The following is a 24,695-nucleotide window of genomic DNA, read 5'->3' as shown; positions in this document are numbered from 1 at the left end:
ATTGCATAGAGTCTGGCGGCACGGAGGCGCAGCTGGAAAGCATTGGCCTCACAGTTCTGAGGTCCTGGGTTCGATCCCGGTCCCGCCTGTGTGGAGTTTGCATGTTCTCCCCGTGCCTGGTAGCACCATGCTTTGGGGGTGTTTTTCTGCACACGGGACAGGACGACTGCACTGTATTAAGGAGAGGATGACCGTGGCCTTGTATTGTGAGATTTTGGGGAACTGCCTCTTTCCCTCAGTCAGAGCACTGAAGATGGGTCATGGCTGGGTCTTTCAACACGACAATGACCCAAAGCACACAGCCAGGAAAACCAAGGAGTGGCTCTTTAAGAAGCATATCAAGTTTTTGGTGTGGCCTAGCCAGCCCCCAGACATAAAGTCATGAATTTGGTGACTTTAAACCTCAGTTGAGAATCCGTTAAAAACCTGCAACTCGTTTTGAACAGCAATCACTCGTGACCTCACTTGGACTTGAACCCCGTGACTTGAAAAGACTCGGGACTCTGACAAAAGCACAGAGAAACCAACACTGTAGCTTTCTCTGTATGTAGAACTGAGTGTTCCACTCCAGGAAAATATAATATTCAAGTTCTTAATGATTATTTATTAGTTTGAAGTATCCCAACACCATGATTACAAAAGGCTTCTTTATACTTGCGCAGGCGGCGACCGCGTTGACATCACTGCGGCTATCCCACACACAGTTTCCCTTTATGCTTGAACGCATCCCATGCGCAGTTTTGAAAGTACTGAAGCTCTCCTCCGAGTCCAGGGTGTCACTACATCTGGTACTGGCTCGGACACCACAGGGTAGAGTTTCCTCCGCAGTTCATGACCAATTCCAACAGCCGTTTGTACTTTCTGGAACACGGAACAAAGCAACAACAACAACAACAAAAATGGACCCTCTTAACCAGATAGCAAGTTTCTTTCGGCTTGTCCCTTTCGGGGTCGCCACAGCGTGTCATCTCAGATGAACGCATATATATATGTTTGGCACAATTTTTACGCCGGATGCCCTTCCTGAGGCAACCCTTCTCAGGGAATGGAGGCCCCAGTGGGATACGAACCCACAACCCCTGGTTTACCAAACCAGTGCTCTAAACCACTGAGCTACAGGGCCTCTACCCTCTTAACCAGATGATGTAGTTAATTATATTGTGAAATCGATCAAGGAAGCAGTGGTATAAGCTGAGTAAGTAGCATGTGAGTAAAACGGACCAATCATGAGAGATGATCTCTGTGGTGTTCTCCACGCAATTCTTTTCCATGTGAGCATCAAGTGACGCATATTGTCACGTGATCCGATGCAGGCGCTTAAAAAGGCCTTAATGAGTTACATTAAAGGTCAAGTGACCCCCTATAAACATTTTAAAATAGATTATGTAATGAAAAATACATATAACATTATTCACTTCAATGTCTATACGAAAAAATAAATATGAGCGGAGAGTTAGTTCATTCGACATCCAAGTGGTCGCCATATTGACTGCATCTTCTGTCCGTGACATCACACTGGGACATTCGCCATTGAAAACACGCTGTGTCACCCACTATGGGAGACAAACATGCCCCTTCTGACACGGAAGCTATTTTCAAAGAAGAGAACATCTCACAACCGAGTGAAGTGACTGAGGCAATATTACCCTATCGTTTCGAGCCATATCTAGATGATATGCGGATCACAGCCAAACCGCATCCTGCCAAACCACCTCCCCGCGGTGGTGATACACCGCCCGCAAGCAACGACGACGCCGCAGCCGAACCGCCTGCCCTGTCCGATCCACTTCCGCAGGGGGGTGGGGGGATGAGCCACCCTGGCCGAAGCCGTGTTTACAAGGCCGGCGACGATCCACAAGGCCTACAGAGGCTGTCTTTCTGCGGCTGCTGCGCGGAAGCCATCTGACTCACACATCGACACATTTAGCACCCCTGACTTACTTATGCTGTTCTTTTGTTACGTTATGAGGCAATTATGTCCCCCCAACTATTGTTGTCCAGCAATACGACGACCCGGCATTTTGGCTAACATGAAGGAACAACAAGCTACCTTCCCAGAAGTCAAACTCATGGAAACAAACGAGTCCACTTGAGGGCGGTCCTGCCATGTACGTCACTTCCTGTTTCTTCTCGAAAACAAATCGCTCGAGAGGATTTCCATGGCAGGAGTTACAAAAAGACGTATACGCCAACATCCTGTTTTGTGGTGAGAAAACATCTGGGCCCATACCGGCTGTCGTTTTTTCATTAATAAACTAAAAATCATACATTTCATGACAGTGGACCTTTAAGTTAATGCTCTGTTAACTGTTAAAAATGTTACAACGCTAAATAAGGTATAAATTCCAAGCGCTATTGTTCACAGAAATGACAACAATATTTAACGGTAATGGTAATTAAAAAAAAAATAAAAATCCACATTGTATTATGGAAATCGCACACAGATCAACATCACATACACTTGCTTTTGTTAGCATTAGCAGTTAGCTTTTTGAGCAATCATGCAAATTGTTACATGTTGGGCCGGGCCAGTGTCTGCGCTTCCTGTAAATTACAGTCTGGTGTAGTCACTGTGGTGTTCTTCAAGAATTTGGAGAATTCTTCTGACTAGCGTGCAGGGTCGACGCTTTTTGCTCGCTCTGCTTGGCTTCCCTCAGTTTATACGCAGACAGTGCATGATGACGACGCAGTGTTAATGTCTTCAGCGGGGTAAAAATCAATGACATCATCGATCGGATCGGCGAATTGCGACAAGGCAATTAGCATAAAATGGCCATTATCAGCCGATTCCGATTAAGCCGATAAAATTGACAGTCTAATCCTAATACTTGATCAATCTGATAGAATTGTCAGTTGAATACTCGATTACTAATTGCAGCCTCCCTGGATGCAAATTCCTATTTTCATTTTCATAGAATAACTGAAAACCCACTCTGAGTTGGTTCTGAAGGGTCTAAATTAAGCCCACCCCCCCGCTGGACACAATAGCCTTCGGAGGCGAATACATTTTGATCAGCCTTTTCCTATAAACTTATCAAATGTGTTTTGATAAATATTAAATCTATGAATGAAATATATATTAATGAAATAAATAGATTACGCAAAATATATTTTAATTATTTTCAATTATTTTTATACATATATTATTATTATTATATTATATCAAATAAATACATGTAAAATAATTGAAAAATAAAAAATATAATCAATAATATTTTAATAAATACCAGAATTTCTGGCCTATAATTTTTTCACACGCTTTCAACTCTGCGGTTTATGCGGTGATGCGGCAAATTTGTGCATTTTTTTCTAACGCCCGCAAGGGGGCACTCGAGCGGAAAAGGTAAGTGAGACTGGTGGAATATATGTGCCAAGGAAGTGACTTTTATCGGTCAGGTCCTGTGAGCACTGCGCTAGCGTGTTACTGCCATGTCTCAGTGATTTTTACCGGTATGTCCCCCCCCCCAACCAGCCTTGCTCGTGCGGTGTTAGCGCGGTGGAGCTACCATTAAACTTTGTGTACCGTCTTTCTTTGTAAATATCTCATGTTTCAATGTGGGCACTTGCGGCTTTTACACAGCTGCGGCGAATGTATGTACCAAATGGTATTTCCTTAACAAATGTACTGGGTGAGGCTTATAACCGGGTGCACTCTGTAGGCCGGGAATTACGGTATTTTGTTGGTCAAATAACTTAAAAAGGTGGAAAAAGATGGATTAAAAAAGTTGAATAGACTAACCGTGAATATCACCAGAATTCCACACAGCACAGCGTTAGCTTAAAATTTCAAGTCTAAAAGCTCGGCGTGCACCGATAAGAATGAGCCGAGGGGTGGTTTCTCGTGACACAAACAACTTCCCCGCAAAGTTGTGTTCTTCCTGTGGCGCATTTCACACATTCGATCAATCCCGGCTGCTAAAAGAATCCGGCGCTCGGGGTCATAAACGAAGCATGAAAGGCGAAACACTCTCGGGAAGGGAGTGAAAATCCCTCCCACACAGGGAGGAAACACTTGATGTCATTTTGTTTGCATGTAAACAAACAGTTAAAATGTGGGTTTGTAGGGACTCGCATACAACTCCCAATGTTCACACTCAAGATGGTACAAACAATTTGAGAGAAGTACTGGATGGTCCATTAATATTAAGGCCATTGAAGTATTTGATCAGGAGTTGCTATGGTAACGGCAGAGACACTGCTCTCCTTATTACAAGCCAATGCACCAGTAACATGATTTTGAAAGCACGGTTATTTTTTTTGCATCCCCCTATTTATTTGAATCGAGAAAAATCAAGAAAATAACAAAACGTGCTAATTTGCAGCGCTGCACGGTTTGAATTCGGATGGCTTAACCGTGAGAACACTTGGCTGGCCTATAAAAATATATATATATATATATATATATATATACGATTTTGTACAGGCAGCACCATTATTCACCTGTAAAATGACAACTTTAACGCTAACTACGACCCAATGAACTGATATTTCTGCTTCCAGGAAGGGTTTAGCTGCAAACCTGTGGCGTGGCACTTTATTATGAATATCAATGAACTCGATGCAGTTGTGAAGTCAACGTAAACTGCTGAACAGACACAAACACACCAGACCGGCAATCTTCATTTGCGACTGCACTTTTTTTTTTTTTTTTTTTTTACATCCTCCGTTCCACCCATCTTTATGTTTATGTATTCATGTCAAAGTGACAAAGGGGGGGGGGGTGAGTGCTCTTTGAGACCGATCGTTTATGTTGCATGAGCAGTTATGTCTTGTGATCATGAGCTGTGACATTTTTCATCTCCATTCACCGGACCCCGTTTCCACCGTGCCAGCATCAGACACAAACCAGGAATGTTTCTGTCAACACGCAATCGCGCACGCCGTCTTCTTGTTTCTCTCAAAGGAATGACGTCCTTATCCAAACTTAAGAAATGGAACATCATTTTGGCATAGTAAAACACATTCACAATTATCCACCCATCAATATTCACTTGTCCTCATCAGGATTGTGGACGAGCTGCAGCCACTGACATCATGAGTTACATGACTTTTGTTTACGATACCCATTGGACGGCAAAACTGCAATTACAACTCACGTTTTTAGTGATCTTTTTTGTGAATATTGGCTTGCTTATAAGCGTCTTACAGCCTTTTCATCATGGTATTTCATTGTGTGGCTTATGCTTGTAAGAACAGACAGGAAAAAAAGGGGTCTGACACTTCAGCCATTGTTTACCTTTTGCTGGGCGTTCAACTAATTTACTGTGATATCCTCCACACTTGTTACGTATCTTTACGGAGTCCTTTGGGGTGTCGATATGCCTCCTCGCACCCGCAGTGAAACTTTGCATTCCAGGTTTGCGGCGGATAACATGAACCTCGTGGCTGTCGCTAGCCATAGCCTTTAGCTGCACTTTTGCTCACTCGAGGGAGCGCGCGATGCCGATCGCTTTTTCAAGCGTGAGCGCTGGCCCCTGGCTGATTAACTTTCCGAGCACGCTCGGTGAGTTGGTAGCGAAAACTATACGGTCTCTGACCATGTCATCGCTGTTTGTGTAGTTACAGTCTTTAAGCAACAGCTTGAGTTCTGTCACAAAGTGCTCACATGACTCACAGTTACCTTGCGCCTTCTTGTAAAACTCATATCTAGCAAATACATGTATGCTTTGGTTGGTTTGCTTTCGGAGTGAGGTAAAACAGATAATTTTTCGCAATATGTTTTCAGCAACTTATCTTCGTCTCCGGCCGAGCTCTACGTATTGCCGACATCCCGTCCTTTATCTCCGATCCACAGCAGGGGGAACTGCACTTTTCCTCTTCAGCTTTGTTTTTTAAGCGGTCCCGTGAACATGAGTTCAGCGTGTTGCTTGAATCTCCGCTACGGATCTGGTAAATTGGATGAGTCCCAGTCCATCCTCGGGCTTGGAACACCGAACGTACACCTCCGTTGTGGTTTTTCGCTTACCCCCCCCCCCACGTCCGTAGTTATACTACCATCACTCTGACACAATGTTATGATCTTGCTGTTGTGTTATTGAATAACGTAGACGTGAGTCCAACTGTATTTTTTAACATGCGTGGTATTTATTTCGCTTTTCCCCCCCGCCTACCTCTCTAGCTCACTTCCTTATCACATGTCACATGTGGCTTCTTTCTTTCTTCTTTCTTTATTCCTCACTCCAGCACAATTGCCTCGATCACTTCTGGTTACAATGTTCATTTGTCAAAGGACTTTCAAGATAAAAGATCAAACGAAAACTGTAGCTAAAACATTACAGTAAACACTTATCGCTTCCTAGCCATGATATGTTAGACGCGATCTTGCCGTCCAAAATGGCGCTGTAAACAAAAAACACGTGGTCGCCGTGACGTCAATGAAAAGTATCTATTGCAGCCGACGAGAAGCGGGACAGACCCTGGGATGGTCGCCACCCAATCGCAGAACAGAGTCATTTGTGTGAATTGCTTAACATGCAGTTTGATGTTTCGGTAATCTTCCACAAGCCGATGAGCAATCCGAAATGTTTCTTTAGTGCAGATCATGCTGTAATCACCTACTACAGTACTTGATGAATGTTATATCGTGACTAAGTATGTCACAGCTGTCGGCATTTGCTGCCGTTTTGGCATCATGAATTATTAATTTTAGAACTCCTGATGCCTCCTCTCAGTTACAATGGTAGGCGCTCGATGTCGTTTCCTGCCATGCATTAATTACTCTGATGACTTTTTTCCTCTCATTTTCGTTGAATGACGTTCTGATGCAGAAATTTGAGAAAACTACCAGCAAGTGATGCAAAATCTGTGTGTTCAAAGTGTGTGTACGACCACAGGCGGGTAGTAACATTATGTTTACTTCTGTGACATTTATTCAAGTATCATTTCCAATGTTTATTGTCTGAACTGAGCCACATGCCTGTTATATGAAGGAGCGAATCCTTTACTTCTACTTATTTTATTTAAGATTCATTTTACCAGGTCAAAGACCAGTTAAAGGCAAAACTTGGCTCAGACGACAGCAACCTTAACTTCAAGCTCAAGTCAATCACGTTCGAGTCCGTTTCAGGTGTTTACTTTCACCTCACTTCTCAAAAAGATACAAAATTAGTTGAGTTGTATAAATTCCAGATCACATTAACGGTGGAAAAGAGTTTTTATATGATTTATCTTGCACAAAATTATTTTACAGAACAAAACCCTAATATTGGAACAGAGGTGTGTAGACTTTTTATATCCACTTCAGTCTTGTACCTTTTTTTGTAGCTTCTACCATTATTGTGCTGTTTAATAAATGGAAACGACATTACGGAAGTGTATTGCTGCCACACCCCCCCCAAAAAAAAGTTCACTATCACGTTATAACAGGATACGTTTCATGTTCATATATTTTTATGTTAGAATGTGATAAATTATAATGTGAATAATGTAACATAATGATAAAAGGTTCATGTTATAACAATCTGTTTCGCATTGTAACAAATTTATTCAGTTTTCATGTTTTTACTCTTCATGTCATAATGTGAAAGGAATCACATTATAACAAAGAATATCATGTTATAATGTGAAAGTTTCACATTATAATGTGAAGCAAATTATGCTAGGTGAAACCTCACATTATAATGTAATTTAACACATTCTAATATGTAATTTATCATATTACAGTATATCATGAAACGTCTCACATTATAACGCAATAGTTAAACTTTTTTTTTGGTGTGGAATCAATATGCTTCCTTCTGTACAGTCTAGTATAGAACCATTTCTTCCAGCTATATTTACATTAATGTTATTTTACAAATACTTGATTTTATTTGTTTTAGATTAGGCAATATTGTTGCGCAATTTCTGAATTTGTATGTTTTTTTTAATCATACGTGACATTCATACTGAATACTAAGTATGTGAGGTTTTATGTTTTTGTTTGTTTGAGTACATTTTCACTCAAGTCATTATTTGAAGGACTACTTTTTACTTTTACTTTTTGCCAGTACTCCTACTTTAATATCTGGCTCCCCTACCCACCTCTATACAGTACTGACATAGCCTAGCGTACTTCAGTGAGACCTGCGTTTCCAAAACCGCGTACTGTACTAGGGCTGCAGCCACTGAGGAGGACATTGCTGATCCACTTATTTGCCATTTTCGCAGATGTTTTTTTTTTTTTTGCCTTTCAAGCCAAGGTTTTTGAAGCTTATTCTGTTTTCCACAGAGTGACAAAGAATTTGGCTCTGGCTTAGAATGGCCAAACACCGAGGTTCGTCCCAGTAACCCTTTTGCTACTGAAAAACAAAAATTATTTAGAATTTCTGACCCAAAATGGACTGGTTAAAGTTTGAATCTGCTTGAAAAAGATGCTTGGCGTCACAGGCCGTTAAGGTAAGGATAATGGGAGAAGAAAATTGACGTGTAAAGCTACTAAAACCAGGAACTGCAGTAAACAGAACAAACACATCTGGTCACTCAGCCTGTAGCTACGACCAATCATCTCAAATCAGATGAGGGGACTAAATTGGACTTGGGCACTCAAGACCTGCAAGTGACAAATTCAGTGAAATTTCATGATGTGTGTTCACTGATTCCATCCATCCATCCATCCATCCATCCATCTCTCTCCATTTTCCATCATGCTGGTTCTTGTTAGGGTTGCGAATGAATTGCAGCCTCTCCCAGCTGACTTTGCCCGAGAGGCTCTGTTGGATACATTAGTGCGAATTCATTTGAAATGCTTGCATTATACCAAGGAAATCTTCAGGACCTCAATAAACAACAACATCACTGTGACATCAGCCCAGCCGAGCGAAACACTCAGTCCTTGTTTTCAATCAACAATGATGTCCCAGCACCAGAAAGTTCGATTGTTCTTTCTTTCTGCTTCACACTCATATGTTGTGTTGTTTAATCTCTGCATAGCGTCTACAGAATAATACCTGATTAGAGAGACCTGAAATCTATACCGGTGGGTCGGAAGGGACTAAAACAAGATACGCACGAAGGCTCAATCTTCTACCTCTGCATATGGCAACCAAACGCTAAGTAAGGTGACGCCACAGGAAGACGACACACAACAAATATTGAAATAAATACATAAACAGTCACTCTGGTCTCTGTAGGCATGGACATGACCACAAATGTCACAGTAAGGACATTTCTTTTCTGCTTCGGGACTATGCCAACGGTTGCAAAGTCAAGTGATCTAAATTATTGGCAGAATGATAAGCTTTAGCATGCATTTTAGTGTTTTCAGAAAATATTCCAACTTGTTGGGGGAGAGAAAAAAATATGTTCCTTATGGAAGGAAATTAGTACCACCAGGATTTGAATTTGAAATGTAAAGTGATCACATTTTCAATCTTTTTCTTTTCCTTTTGGCTTGTCCCGTTAGGGGTCGCCACAGCGTGTCATCTTTTTCCATTTAAGCCTATCTCGTGCATCCTCCTCTTTAACACCCACTGTCCTCATGTCCTCCCTCACAACATCCATCAACAGTTTCTTTGGTCTTCCTCTCGCTCTTTTGCCTGGTAGCTCCATCCTCAGCACCCTTCTCCCAACATACTCCCTCTCTCACCTTTGAACATGTCCAAACCATTGAAACCATCCAAACCCTGAGCTCATTTCTAATCCTATCCAACCTGTTCACACCAAGCGAAAACATCAGCATCTTCATTTCTGCTTCCTGTTGTTTCCTCAGGCCACCGTCTCTAATCCATACATCATGGCCAGCCTCACCACTGTTTTATAAATTTTGCCCTTCATCCTAGCGCAGACTCTTCTGTCACATAACACACCAGACACCTTCCGCCAACTGTTCCACCCCGCTTGGACCAGTTTCTTCACTTCCTTACCACACTCTCCATTGCTCTGTATTGTTGACCCCAAGTATTTGAAGTCGTCCACCTTCGCTATCTCTTCTCCCTGGAACTTCACTCTTCCTCCTCCGTCCCTCTCATTCACGCACATATATTCTGTTCTACTATGGCTAATATTCATTCATCTCCTTTCCAGTGTGTGCCTCCATCTTTCTAACTGTTCCTCCGCCTGTTCCCTGCTTTGTCTGCAGATCACTAAATCATCTGCAAACATCATGCTCCAATGGGAATCCAGTCCAACCTCGTCCGTCAGCCTATCCATTACTACCGCAAACAGGAAGGGGCTCAGCGCAGAACCCTGATGCAGTCAGCAACGGCACATCTCACCGCTGTTCTGGTACCTTCATACATGTCCTGTACTATTCTAACATATTTCTCCACCACACCAGACTTGCGCAAGCAGTACCACAGTTCCTGTCTTGGTACTCTGTCATTGGCTTTCTACAGAGATACAATGTAGCTCCTTCTGACCTTCTCTCTACTTTTCCACGAGAATCCTCAAGGCAAATAATGCAACTTTGGTACTCTTTCTAGCCATGAAACCATACTGTTGCTCGCAGATACTTACTTCTCTCCTGAGTCTAGCCTCCATTACTCTTTCCCATAACTTCATTGTGTGTCTCATCATCTTTATTCCTCTGTAGTTCCCACAGTTCTCAACATCGCCTTTGTTCTTAAAAAAAGTGATCATCTTTTCAATAGTTGCTCCAATTCGCTGCCTGAAATTCAACTGGCTACAATTTGGTGTCTAAAATTCACCGTCTGTGTCACCAGGCAGGATTACTTCAGGTCAGAACCATACAGCCAGCCAATCCAGTTACGCTTTCTTAGTACAGCATGTGACGTCGTCACGTGACCAAGAAAGTGTAACTGTGATTGGCTGGCTGTTCGGTTCTGACGTAACCCTGCCTGGTGGCCCAGATGGTGAACTGTAGCAACTATTGAAAATGTGATCACTTTACATTTCAAATTCTAATTCTGGTGGCACTAATTTACTTCCATAGATCCTTCCACAACTATCAAATTTCTCAATCAATCAAAATCTCTCGTACGACCCTGCTACAATTTTACAAATAATGCAACAGACTGTTATTTTTGTTTGTTTGGCTCTCAGTTCTTTAGAGGGAGACTGAAAAAGGATTTAAGTCTCAAGAACGAAGGCTTTATTTTCGTCCCTGGTCTCTATCAGTGTTTAGGGGCGAGTGTCTCGCTCCACAACTGTCTGCAGGAAGTTTAAAGAGGGACGTATAAAAGATTATGTTTTTCTAGATTACATACAGTAAGTAATGTTCAATACTATCAATGCGGCGTGAGCACGGGATTTCAAATGAATTTGTTCTGCTCGGAAGCGCAACAATCAAGCATAAATCGTCGCAACCAAGTGGAAAATGTAATTATCTGCTCGGCTGTCGCACACAAACAAAGCTGCCACTCAAAAGTCACGCACACGCAAACAGGTATAAATGTTAAGAGCGGATCATTTGTAATCAGTGTCATAGTCATCTGTTGTCTCTTCTGACTTTATGAGTGACCCACTAAAAAAAAAAAAAAAGAAAAAGAAAAAAGATGAGAGCATCTTTATTACCCGACGTCTCTGAAGAACAATCCAATACAAGCAGGTCAGCGAGGCTGTCGAGAGCCCGCCTGCCGCTCCCGCCTCGGTTCTAATCACATCTGAATGAAGCCATCCATCCTGATTACTGAACAGCGCACCAATTAAACATCGCCTTGTTGTTATTCCGCTATCATTAGCCGCAGAGTGTGCATGAGAATAATCCACTATTATCAGCCACGGCTGCCTCCCCTACGCGCGCAAACTTCAACCAAACCTGCGCACGATAACTCTTTGGGGATTACGGTTTATTTATGACACGTGTGCCAAGTTGAGTGGATTTTTTTCATTATTAACCATAATGAAAAGCCAGCAAGGCATTTGATGCACAAAATGTTAAACCGGGCGGTCTGATTTGTGGCACAATGTGGCGTATGAGCAGGGTGATGGATGTCATGACAACAGGTCTGCTGCGTGCAAAGAACCGCATGGCTGCTGCAGTGATTTCACAACAAAAAAAAAAAGTGTATATTTATGAATTCACAATGCAGCGATTTGAAAACATCTGCATTTCCACTTGTTAAGCGCGCTACGGTCCTTATCCAAAAATGCTTATACTCAAAGTCGTGGAAAAGCAGGCAAAAGAAGCAGACATGCACAGATGGTTTGCGCTGTCTCGGGAGGACTGTCGTGGAGTGGATTCATGGATACTGTACAGGATACTTGCATCTGATAATGATCATTTGTGCAAAACTGGATTTATATATGATAGATTTATTTTTTTTGAAGGGGGTGGCTGTTAAATACCATAATACAGCTTGCTAGTGTGTAGATGCTGATTGACTAACCCTCCCCAAAAATGATGGCTCACTGGACTTCCTCCACGTTTCTAATGGGCAGGGTAGGTAAGGACCCAAATGGCCCAATGTTGACAAATTCTACACTTTATACTGATATGATGGCCATCGGAAAATAAGTACTCTTTTATACCGATATACTGATCGGTTTTAATTTGAGGTCATTGCTCTCCTCTGCAAGACATTTACTCCCCATTGCCATCATCCATCCATCCATCCATTTTCTTTGCCGCTTATCCTCACGAGGGTCACGGGGAGTGCTGGAGCCTATCCCAGGTGTCAACGGGCAGGAGGCGGGGTACACCCTGAACTGGTTGCCAGCCCATTGCAGGGCACACAGAGACAAACAGCCACACTCACAATCACACCTCGGAGCAATTTAGAGTGTCAAATTAACTTGTTTTCGGGATGTGGGAGGAAACTGGAGTGCCCGGAGGAAACCCACGCAGGCACGGGGAGAACATGCAAAGTCCAGACAGGCAGGGCTCGGGTTTGAACCCGGGTCTTCAGAACTGTGATGCCACCGTGTCACCTAAACCCTAACAAATACTATTAATAATAAGGGCACACACTCCTGACTTTGTTGTATTTTCTGCTTGGGGAATTCACCTCCAGGTAAAGAACATTCATGTCTTACCTCTTCGAGTTACATGGTTGAGAGAAACAACGGCTGCCGAAGTGTCATAAGAACATGATTACAAACCTTTGATGATTTCAGATCAGAAAGCCCCAAAAAAGGAACATTTTAATTTAATTTCCTCAATACAACAGTGTCCAGTTACACAAAAAGGCAAAACATTAGCCATGCACACAAGCAGGAAATCCATGCAGCATTGCTTCCACAAAGAATAAACCGACCAGATGGAAAATAAAAAAAGAGTTGTCTTCCCTTCATGAATCTCTCTTGTTTATCCTGTTATGAGTCATGTGAGCTAATGTCTTCCCCAGTTGACTTTTGGTGAACGGGACATCCTGGACTGCTTGTCAGCCAATCACAAGGCAACCGTTCAAACTCACATTAGCATGAATTTACAGTCACCAAATATAAAGTATAAATATAATAATAATAATAATATAAAATATTTCCTTGTGACATTTTATAATGCTGACATAATTTATTTAAAATGTATTTACCATTTTAAAATTAATTAAATTGGGATTGGACATACTTTACCTGACCATTCTGGAGACATCACCATCAGACCTGGAAGAGAAACAGAAGAGAGGCTTCATGATTTCTGTGGAAATCAAAATGACACACGAATGCAAGTACAGAGATACATAGTATCACAAATGGGATCGGGGGGTGTATTTTGTTTTTGTTTTAACCCAACGTGCATTCACGGGTGCGGCAAAAAGTTCCCTCAGATCGGCGAAAGTTCCCCTGTAATGTTTTTATCTGCAACTTCCTCTTGGTTGGATTCAGTGAGAAAGCTTTTCACGCGACTACCACAACCTACCCAAACCCTCCCCCAAAAGTACTGTTCCTCTTTCAAAGTTGATCCACCACCCCTTCAAATGTTTTCAATCAGCAGGTTCACTAAACCAGTCAGAATTCGATTGGTAGAACCACTTTGAAAAAGATCAATGCACAATCAGAAAGATTACCTCTTTAAAGTCCTACCGACACGTATGTATTGTGTTTTTAATGAAAAAATAAATTGAAAAAAAAAGGCAGCCGGAATGGACCCATCCATTTTTTTCATGACGTTGTCGTATATGCATTTTTGTATCTCCTGCCATGAAAATCATCTTGAGGCATTTTGGAGGAGAGGCAGGAAGTGACGTTTTTTTTCCAGAAGCCCACACTGGCAGGTTCGTGTGTTTATATTCATTTTACCGGTGCGAAAGCAGCTGTATTTTCCTGCATGTTTGCCAAAATGCAGTCTCTTATTAATGTAAAAGTGGCAGCTGGTATGTACACCTCCGTTTTTTCACCACAAAACATGATTTTGACGTAAAAATTGATGGCTTTTTGTAACTCCCACTACGAAAATCCTCTCGAGGGATTTGTTTTCGAGAAGAAGCAGGAAGTGACATACAGGGCAGTAGCGCACTCAAGCGGTCTTGTCTTTTTATACTAGTTTTACCTGCTGGAAGGTAGCTCGTTATTCCTTGTGTTAGCCAAAATGCCGGCTCGTTGTATTGCTGGATATTGTTCAAAAACTTGGGAGGATGGATTCATTCTTCATATTTTTCAAAAAGACCCGGTTCATCGTGAAAAATGGATTGCACAGGTGCAAACGACGAGAGCTCCGTGGGTTCCAGATGACAGGTAGGTGTGTGTAGAGCTATTAAAAATATATATATAATAGTTGCAGGGGACGACGTAATCCTCTCAGAAGTAAGAAAGGATCAGCGTCATAATAACTAAATAAAATACGTAAGTCGGGGGTGCTAAATGTGTCGATGTGCGGCCGCGGGCGGTGTTGTCCGTCGCTGCTGCAGAGGTGGATTGGCCACGTGCGCGAGGCGAAAGGAGCTCTCCCCCCAACGGCCATCAGTGTCTCGCCGGGCATGGGTCCTCCTGAGTATGCTACATACTGTCATACATACTGTCAAGGAGTCTGTTGTTAGTTAGACGTGATCCACATATCATTTAAATATAGCTCGAAACGACAGGGTAATATTGACCCGGTCACTCCACTTGATTATGAGATGTTCTCTTCTTCGAAAAGAGCTTCCGTGTCAGAAGGGGCGTCGGAAAAATCCGAAAACCTCTGTCGTCCGTCCCCTCAATGGAGACTGTCCCAGTGTGACAGCTGCTGCTGACGTAGCAGGCAATATGGCTACCACTTGGATGTCGAGTGAGACTTCCGCAACTTTGCGCATGAATGACACGCTCCCTGCTCATATTTATTTTTTCATATAAACATTCAAGTGAATATTATATATAATTTTGATAACAATAGCTATAGGGACGTCAGTGGCAGTTTTTACAAGCCCATCTTAATTAGAGCCCAGAATTTATTGCCACACACATCAACAATCCATCTGCAAACCTTAAGCATTACAGCCAAGTGGCTTCTATTCAAACAACTACAATAAAATAAAGATGTTGTGTATCTAATTTTCACATGAGCTCTATATGTTAATTAGGAGCCAAATCTTTACTTTGGTTTGGTAGTTCAGGTCAGGTTTTTTTTTAACACAGGATCAAAACGCCACTACCCATTTGTACCTTTGGACATCATCCTCGCCTTCTTTTGTTTTGCACTTATAAATATGGATAAAGCAGTTTCACCCAAGAATTATGCATGCAGGCCACCAACATTTCAGTGGTTTTTCCAGCAATTACTGCATTCGTCATATTTCATCCAGAAGAACTGAAAAAACTACATATAATTAAAATTAAAAAAAAAAAATCTAAATTAAAAATCATTACTCGTAACATCAACGTGTGTGTGTGATACAGAGGGTAATCAATACGGGAGAATTAAAAACTGTGCAACCCAATGATAAACTGAAGCTATACCGGGATAACGCTGCAGACAATGTACCGCATGTCTGCAAACATCGAATGACCTGCTTCTTCTCCATGGCAACCGCTGCCAAGGCTCACAGGCTCCAGAAACCCAGCAGCGACATTTAACGTGGACACGATTAACAGATACGGCGGGACAAAGGCTACACCGCCAACCCAATTGTGCCCCTGGCTGGCTGAGTGAGAGCGAGGTCATAGATACAGGATACACAATCATATTGAAGTTAAGAATGCTGGAATATTTCCATTGGAGCACATTTAAAACGAGACAAGACGAGCAAGTATCCAGTGAACTCTGGGACCCACCCAAAGCTGAAGGTGGGAAAATATACAACGAAGAAACATCAAGATGTTTACTGTTCAAGGTCTGCCTTTAATGCCCTCAGGTACTGGAGCAGCTCATCTCTTTTTCTGAACTTAATAAACTTCTGTTATGTCAAGCTGCAGCCAACTCTCTGTTGGCTTAAGGACTGTTTTTCCCTTTGTCATTTTCTCTTTGTTCTGTGTTATCTCTGCCTCTGCGAACAACCTCCTCTCGGTCCAAAATGTTGTTACAGCAAATGATCCGCTCGTGATGGTCTGCTCAGCAAATATATACAAAGATGTCCTAATTATTACATAAAGGGTACACCAGAGTTTTGCGTTCAGATCAGAGCAAGCCTCATTACAAGTGCGCAGTGGGGCTGAGGCTGAAAACTAGAGCTGGGTCAATAGAACGCAATGAGATTCATTGACACACAAGCCGGAGTCCAGAGGCAATGCCAATTACTGGAGCCATCGATTCCTGTACATACAATGCATCACCGAATGAACGGATGACCGGATGAAAGCATTCCTCACATACATTTTGTCCAAAGATACATCTTCATTTTTCGGAACGTTTCTCCACAGTAATGTTGAAATGTTTCAGGGTGGAGTCGAACTTCGAGCCAGGACACCTCCACTGCTCCGCTACCAACTACCGCAACTAATTTAACTAACATCTGAGCGGCATCACCTGTCATGTACTTTCCACCTCAGCCGTGTGCTTGCTAAAGGCCGCACAATTCGCTTGGATCCAATGTTCCCTCTAAGCTGCGCACCTGCGCAATTGACCCCTCCGTACAGGGCACTTAACCACGCCTCCTGAAGTGACGTCACGCCACGTACGCTGACGTAAGACAAACGGTAAAAATGGCAAATACAATTCAATACAATACATTCTTAACTGAGAGAGACGCCATGCTTCTGATTTCATTCAATCGTTCACACGTAGCGGTGTTATGCTAGCGAAGAACGTCTCGTTCATTTATACGAGACGTGTATTAAAAATCAAATATAGGGCATATCTTTGCGCAAACAGTCTTGTTAAGCTTCGGCCGCAAGCCGGCAAGAAAGTGACACGTTTGTGCAGTCCGATCATCACTAAATATCGCTCAACAAAGAATAAGTGTGAAAATCGTTCACACGTAGCAATGTTATGCTAGCGAAGAACTTCGAATTCATTTATACGAGACATGTATTGAAAATCAAATATAAGGCATACCTTCGTGAAAACATATCTGTTCCGGTTGATATTAGATGGATTTAGTTGATGATGCGGTCTTCCACAAAGTTTGATCCATCGAAGGCATTTTTCGTACTGGGTCTTCGGTTTTGGAAAGGGTACGAATCGAACTCCACCAACTAGCCTTTCAGGATACCTGTCGTCACTATTACAAAGTCCGTGACTACACCTCTTAACCATATTTTTTGTTAAATAACCCAAATACGCGATAAAACGCTAACTAAACCTATACTGGACCATTCAATGTTGTCAGAGAAAATGGCGGGAGCAAAAACGGGCTTTGGTTTATGCAGATCTCTGGCCTCTGATTGGTCAGTGACGCGGATTGTGCAATATCCACGGAGGGGTCAATTGCGCACTTGTAGCACACACTCAGCGGACAAGAAACCCCATCCAGCGCAGTGAACCGCAGCCTGACTTTTTTTTTTTTGGTTTTTTTTTTTTTTTTTAAACACGGCAGCACTTGGTCTCTAACAAGCTGGTGCGGCCACACCATGCCACACACTCTACTTCCTTGTTTACCTGACACCGCCCACCTCTGGCTCTTAAAGGCGTACACTCATGACTACAAACACCGCCCACCAGAAACACTAGAAACACAGTCTTGGCAATGTAGAGCAAAGACGAGTTAGACATGCTGCTTATGTTTACTCTAGATGATAAAGGTTAAAGTTAAAAAAAAAAGAAACGTTGTTGCTTGAATGAATGTCAGAGGATGTAAATAATGATCATGATGATGATAATAATAATGAAGAAAGTGGTGAAACTGGATGAGATTTTCTCATTTTTTAATAAAAAAAAGGTCTGGTTTGAAGCCAAACTACAAAGTACAGGATGAGATGGTGTATAATGTTAAAATTCCACCTTGGTGCAGCCTGATAAGAGGATCAAATCACAGACAATACAGTGCACAAAAAGCTATAAAGCTGTATTTTAAAAATAGGAGACCTCATAACATCAACCTTAAAACTGTTTGGTAGCATCATCCAGCTTTCAACATGCATTGCCAAAGTTATTCTGCAAGCAATAATTCAGTTTTAAACCAAGAAAAACAGATGGGGATATCATTGTGGATTAAAAATAAATGAAACAAAGTTGGAGGCCACATTTCATATTTACAGTTCATAGTTGGCTTGGTTTGGTTAGCAATGTGTTTTTTTGTTTGTTGACATTTTCATTGCAAAAATACAAATAAAATTGTTCTTAAAATTTTCCGATGGGAATGGAAATAATGTAATCTGAATCTTTTAATGAGGCTTGCAACTTTAATGGATAACGCCGATCTGACCACAGAGCATACACCTGATGTTGCTCACAGCGGTCAAAGGGGGTGCTCACGGGGTTAGCGTGTTTGCTCAGACACGTCAAAAATTAGAGGGAACGTCGCTTGGATCCCTCCTCTACTCGACATGAAAGTTTTCTCAGCTGCTTATTCTCACAAGAATTGCAGGAGTGCTGGGGCCTATCCCAGCTGTCATCGGGCAGGAGGCAGGGTACATCCATAACTGGTTGCCAGCCAATCGCAGGGCACGTGGAGACAGACAACAGTTGAATTCACAGTCACGCCTTGGGGCAATTTAGAGTCTCTGATAAATGCATGTTTTTGGGGATGTGGGACGAAACCAAAATGCCAGAGAAAAACCACGCAGGAACACATGCAATCTCCACACACGAGGTTGGGATTGAACACCAGTCCTCAGAACCGTGAGGCCAGCGATCTAACCAGATGAGTCCCCGCTTGCATTTGCATGAAACTGAACTGATACAAGTGCCTGACCGAGACTGTAATTTGTTGTAAATGGCCTTGTAGTGAAAACGTTCCTCCCGCTAATCAGACATTTATAAAGCATTTCTGTAGAACACGTAAAGCTCATTTGTTGAGCCCGTAAAATAAATGATTCCCATATTTCGTGCCCTTATCCAAGCTGAATCTTATCTCTCGGATGATGGATGTGTGTGAGCAACTTTTCCTTCCTTTTAGAGACAGATACTGCACATTCCCAAACGCGGTAAATGCCAAATCCCAGTGGAGGTATCACTTCACAGGAAGGCCAACTCACAGCCCCCTACTGCTTTTCACAGGCATCTACCTGTGCCACATCTGCATCTCAGCTGCTTCCTGAAAACAGAATGTTTCATCCCCATCAGGCCCAATACCTCAATCTCCCTTTTCTTGTTGCGCATCCATTGGCGCAAGCGCCTTTTTCCCCTAAATCTCTTGCAGGATGACAGCCCGCTTCCTGTTGTGAGGGGAGGAAACAGACAGAGGACACTGGCAGCCGTGACTGATGCTGACTCAAGATTTTATCAATCTGCCTTTCTGCAAGAGTAAGTGTAACTGGACACAAGTGCCATCATGCACAAGACTGCTCATTTAATCATAGCTGCCTGCCTTGTTCCAAATGAACTGGATCAACATGAACTGTGCGACAACCCAGTCAGTGGCCACAGAGGCTCCTGTGCTTCCCCTGCAGCGCTTTTATCACCGGGGAAGACCTGATTCATTGTAATTCCAAACATACTGTTTGTGAGCAGTGTTGCACCTTAAGGAGTCATTTTCCATCTTATTATTGCATTAAAAAGGAAGGCAGATAGCTGAGACGATACATGGAATGCGCGTGCGGCTATTTGCTCCGCTTCGTCAAGAGGAAATTCTGACACAATATAGCTTTATCACTGACGAAGCACTTTTAAGTAGGAAGAGGTTCATCTGCTTGTTCGGACAATTAAATAAACACACAGGGCTGAAAGGCATCGAGGCATTGTGAGGAAATTGGGCTTTTTTTGGACTATCCTTTTACGGATTTTAGTTTGAATGTACTAAAACACTTGCGAGCTGGTATTAAAGCGGCTGCACAGCATCAGTGGGAATTGTGTCAGAACCGTTTATCATAACTTGACAATATTGATAGAATATAGGAATAGGAAACTGGGCAGCCCACTGCAAGATTGGTGAGCACTGTCACCACAAACGCACCACTGCGGTCTCTGGGTAGAATCTCTGCCTAATGGTCCAAAAACATCTAAAATATGTTATTTAAATGATGTTTTCAAGTAGGCTCGGAAACATGCAAACCCTTCATTTATTTGAAAACGCGACACACCTGGGATTGCATGTTCAGCTAACTGTGGATCAAAATTTCAGCCACCTGCGTGGGCTCTCAGACATGATCAAACGGCAAACATTCGGTTTTGCTGAATGGCAGCCATGAAACGCTTTCAACTTCAAGCTGGGATGGAAATAAATAAAACTGTGACAAACCCTCGGTGCCTCGTGCCTCCCTCCACAAGTGTCACCAAACAAGGACTTGGGGTTGTGGCAAGTTCTCACAGTTCACTCACTAATTGAGGAGGACTCTGAAGCTCGACATTCTGGCGGAGTATTGTCAGTAATTAATAAGGACCAGAGTGCGGCGGTTGGGATAAAACTTCAGTGGATAATTTCTTTCCTCGCCTTTGATGAGGCGCACATTTGTGTGCTTCTGTACGTGTGTGCTCTACACCAGGTTTCTGAGGCCAATGCATCAACGAGTACATCCATCACGTGTAGGGCTCCTTGGAGCTTTCCAGAGGTGAAAATGATCTTTATTAATCAGCTTTTAATTGCAACGAGAAATGTGTGTGCTTGAGCAGCTTTAATGAGTTACTCGAGTCCTCTATGAAGGTCTAGGCTGCGATATTTATCCATTTGTCCATTTTCTATAGCGCTTATCCTAACTCGGTGGAGCCTATTCCAGATGACTTCGGACAAAAGCTAAAGTACGACCCCCCCCCCTCCCCATCGACCCACCCACACACACACACACACACACACATACGCAATGCACTGACAGGCACGTATACAAACGGACGGACAATCAACACACGCTACCTGCATGGAAGACAAGTGACTAAAGCAACCCATCAGTGACGCCAACAATAGGAAATTGACATCTGCCTAAATTATCTATGCTTCTTTACTTGAAATCTTGAGGTTTTTGTGTCAGCTTCCACCAACTCACAAGTTCCAGACTTTGGGGGGTTAAAGTATAGAATTATTGTCAATGAAAGACAGGAATAGAAAATCATTTAATAGCTATGTCATAGCAGCTGCACAGCGTTAAAGCGTTTGCCTCACAGTTCTGAGGGCCGGGGTTCAGATTCCAGAAGTGTGGGGTTTGTGTGGGTTTTCTCCGAGCACTCCGGTTTTCCTCCCACATCCCACACTCTAAATTGCCCCTCGGTGTGATTGTGAATGTGACTGTTTGTCCCTTTGCGCCCTGCGGTTGGCTGGCAACCAATCCAGGGTGTACCCCGCTTCCTGCCCAATGACAGCTGGGATTGGCTCCAGCATTCTCGCCACCCTCGTCAGGATAATTGGCTCAAAAAAATGGATGAATTATACCAGCTATTGAGGTTCAGTAGAGGTATAAATCAATATTCTAGGATTGCTATCCATGCATTTTTTTAATACGGTTTATGCTCTACAGGGTCTCGAAAAAGCTCATATTTTTCTGTGTGCATAAACCAGGAAGGTCCACTCAAATGGGTCATTTGAACACCCTCAAGCCAAGCCTGCACCAACCCTAAAATGTGGGCGTCTCCTGTCAAATATGTTCCTGCACACGTGCTGTGCCCATTCTTTCCAGGACCTTCAGGGCTTTTCCACCTCTGCATTCCAGCGGCGTGATATCTACAGCGCCGCACCAAGGTGATTTTCATTCATTACACGGACAGCCGAATGTTGAGATATATCATATCATACTGGCAAAAAAATATGTCGGCGCCAGTTGACTTTTTTTTCACTTGCAAAAGGTTTACCGCTTCAAAAATGCTGCTGGCGGCATGGAGTGTTGAAAGAGCAAGGACTGTCACTACAGTCACCATAATGGTGCAGTGGTATATTAAATCCTGAATCATTTGCTTGAAATAGCTTCTATGTCGTACGTCTAATACATTGAAGTGACTCACCTAGTCCATGTCACAAAGACATTCTTTTTTTATTGACAGCTCATTCACAACTCTCTGGAAAATTTCATGCTGCATGACTGACATTCAATCACAGCTTTTTAGTGGTTGCGCAAACCGTAGATATGAAGACAAGATACACCAGCACGCCGTAGCAGCCTAGCAAACCGATGTACCTACGTGGTGGTTATGTTGCGGGGGATGACATTCCTATTTATGGCAACTGATTTTCACAAGGTTTACTTTTTTTCCCGAAGATAAAGTGTGTGCTATGATGACAGAACCTGTGAAAGGTTACTACTTGTCGCAATAGACCTTTCCGACTCGCGATCTTCAGCTCCGCCCTCCCCTTAGTGACAGTTGCCATCTCCCTTAATCTTCCAAAATGGCGACTGAACAGAACAGGTTTGAAGTGGATTCTCTATCGCGTATTCCCTGTATCATTGCGGTATGTTTTTTGGCAAATGCGCCAGACTTGTCCAAGAGGGTTGGTTCTACAGAGAGGTCTATTTCACGCAAGGATATGTACTTGGAATTGAGATTTTGGACTATCATTGTAGTCTTTATAAGCGAGTGGGTGTATTCATTTGACTTGGATCGTAATGGATCCCAGTGCTCTGTCTTAAAAGTCTGATGTGATACAAATAGGCAAATAGACATTTCTCTTGCATGATATGGCGCATTTACGTATCACTAACCCGACTCTTCTGCATAAAACATGACACACTTCATTCAGCAGGTCAGTGATACGCTAACAAAGTCAAAATTGTTCTCCTGCAATATATAAAGCACTGATAATTCAATCGAACTCCAAGAAGATACTTCTCCCTCACTTACCTTTGAAAATACAGCGTTGTGTTTGTTGATATTGTTCGTACTTAGTTGTCTTCCGTGAGCCTTACTCCATCGTAGACACTTCGTCAACTGCGTTTTAGGCTTTGGAAAATGAATCAAGCGGGCCCCTTGTAACTTAGCAGGATATCTTTCATCAGAAGACCATGTTCTTCGTAACATTAACTTCCTAGCGCACGCTACTGACAACCAGCATTGCTTGTGGGACATGACGACAAAAGAGGCGTGTCAAGCCAGCGGTTAAGACAATGCAGCTATCTGATTGGCTATTATTGAACGAGTGATTGACAGGTCGGAAAGGTCCATTGTACGGGGTAGCACACAACCCTATCCAGGAGGACAGTGCAGCGCTAGTATTTGTATTTACCTCTCTCCGCTCCACGTGGAGCAGAGCCTTTAGTCACTCTCTGAAATTCTTCTATATCATACGTTATGCACACTAGATAGCTGCAGACCCGATTCAGAACCAATTCTTATAGTTTTAACTCTGAGAAATTCAAAACATCAGTCCCTGGAGTCTTGGAAAGTTATTTTTTGTTGAATATATATGAATAAAATATGAATATATAGCTATATATATTTTTTTAAATCAAGATATTTGCATTTGACAATGGACTTGGGAATAGGAAGCGCAGTAATTGAAAGTGACTTCCCTAGGATGAGTAATTTATGTCAAGAATGACATTATAACCAAGCACACCGATGTGGCAAGTTTGAAACTTTCAAACATTTTCTTGCTTTTTTTTTTTTTTTAAACATCTCTAATTACTTTGTACTGTACTTTTACGGGGCGCTTTAGGCCATGAAAAAAAAAAAACCTAACCAAATGATAATTTGGTACTGTACAGTAATGCGGGTGTATATGGGTTGAAAAACAAACAAAAAAAAAAAGTCAATCAGCGGCAGCACCGTGCCGCAACTGGTTAGAGCATTGGCCTCACAGTTCTGAGGACTGAGGCTCAAATCCCGACCCGCCTGTGTGGAGTTTGCATGTTCTCCCCATTCCTGCGTGGGTTTTTTCCAGGCACTCCAGTTTCCTCCCACATCCCAAAAACATGCAATAATTGCCCTTTGGTGTGATTTTGAGTGTGACTTTTGTCTGTCTCTCTGATCTTTGAGAGTGGCCGGCAACCAGTTCGGGGTGTACCCCGCCTCCTGCCCGATGACAGCTAGGATAGGCTCCAGAACTCCCGCGACCCTTGTGAGGATAGGCAGCTCAGAAAATGGATGGTTGTCAATGGGCTGAAAAAAAACAACCCCACCTCACAGCCAAGCACTATTAGTCCTATCGAGGTTCCACTTTATAAACTGTAGCGTACAGTAGATTGATCACTTGTCAAAGATTCTACAGCGTCATTTATTACTACCACCGCCACATTTCAACTTGAACCTCTTTGAAAAGCGTACTGAAAATATGAGTCAGTCCAAGAGGTAAAGTTTTTCATATCTTCATCAGTCAGAATCAGCAACCGTGTCAAATATTCGACTCATTATCTTGAGCTACATTTCCATTCTCCCGCTTTCATCTACTACACACAATCCTTTTTGTTTTCTGCTCACTGTGTTATTTCCTGTATGGGGGGGGGGGGTT

General features: G+C 42.6%; 1 protein-coding gene across 4 annotated transcripts in view; it reads right to left on the bottom strand.

Annotated features, from left to right (window-relative positions):
- LOC133512678 (IQ motif and SEC7 domain-containing protein 1-like) overlaps positions 1 to 24,695 on the bottom strand; it is a 143,197-nt gene that overhangs the window by 96,225 nt on the left and 22,277 nt on the right. For all 4 annotated transcript variants that reach the window (XM_061842543.1, XM_061842551.1, XM_061842516.1 and 1 more), the window contains exon 2: positions 13,450 to 13,479. In XM_061842543.1, coding sequence (XP_061698527.1) covers positions 13,450 to 13,479 — 30 coding nt within the window. The remainder of the gene's footprint in view (positions 1 to 13,449; positions 13,480 to 24,695) is intronic.

This window comes from Syngnathoides biaculeatus, chromosome 2 (genome assembly GCF_019802595.1).
Source record: "Syngnathoides biaculeatus isolate LvHL_M chromosome 2, ASM1980259v1, whole genome shotgun sequence".
NCBI lineage: Eukaryota > Metazoa > Chordata > Actinopteri > Syngnathiformes > Syngnathidae > Syngnathoides > Syngnathoides biaculeatus.
Note: the sequence above shows the minus strand (reverse complement) of the source record. Positions and strands in the feature narration are given on the sequence as shown.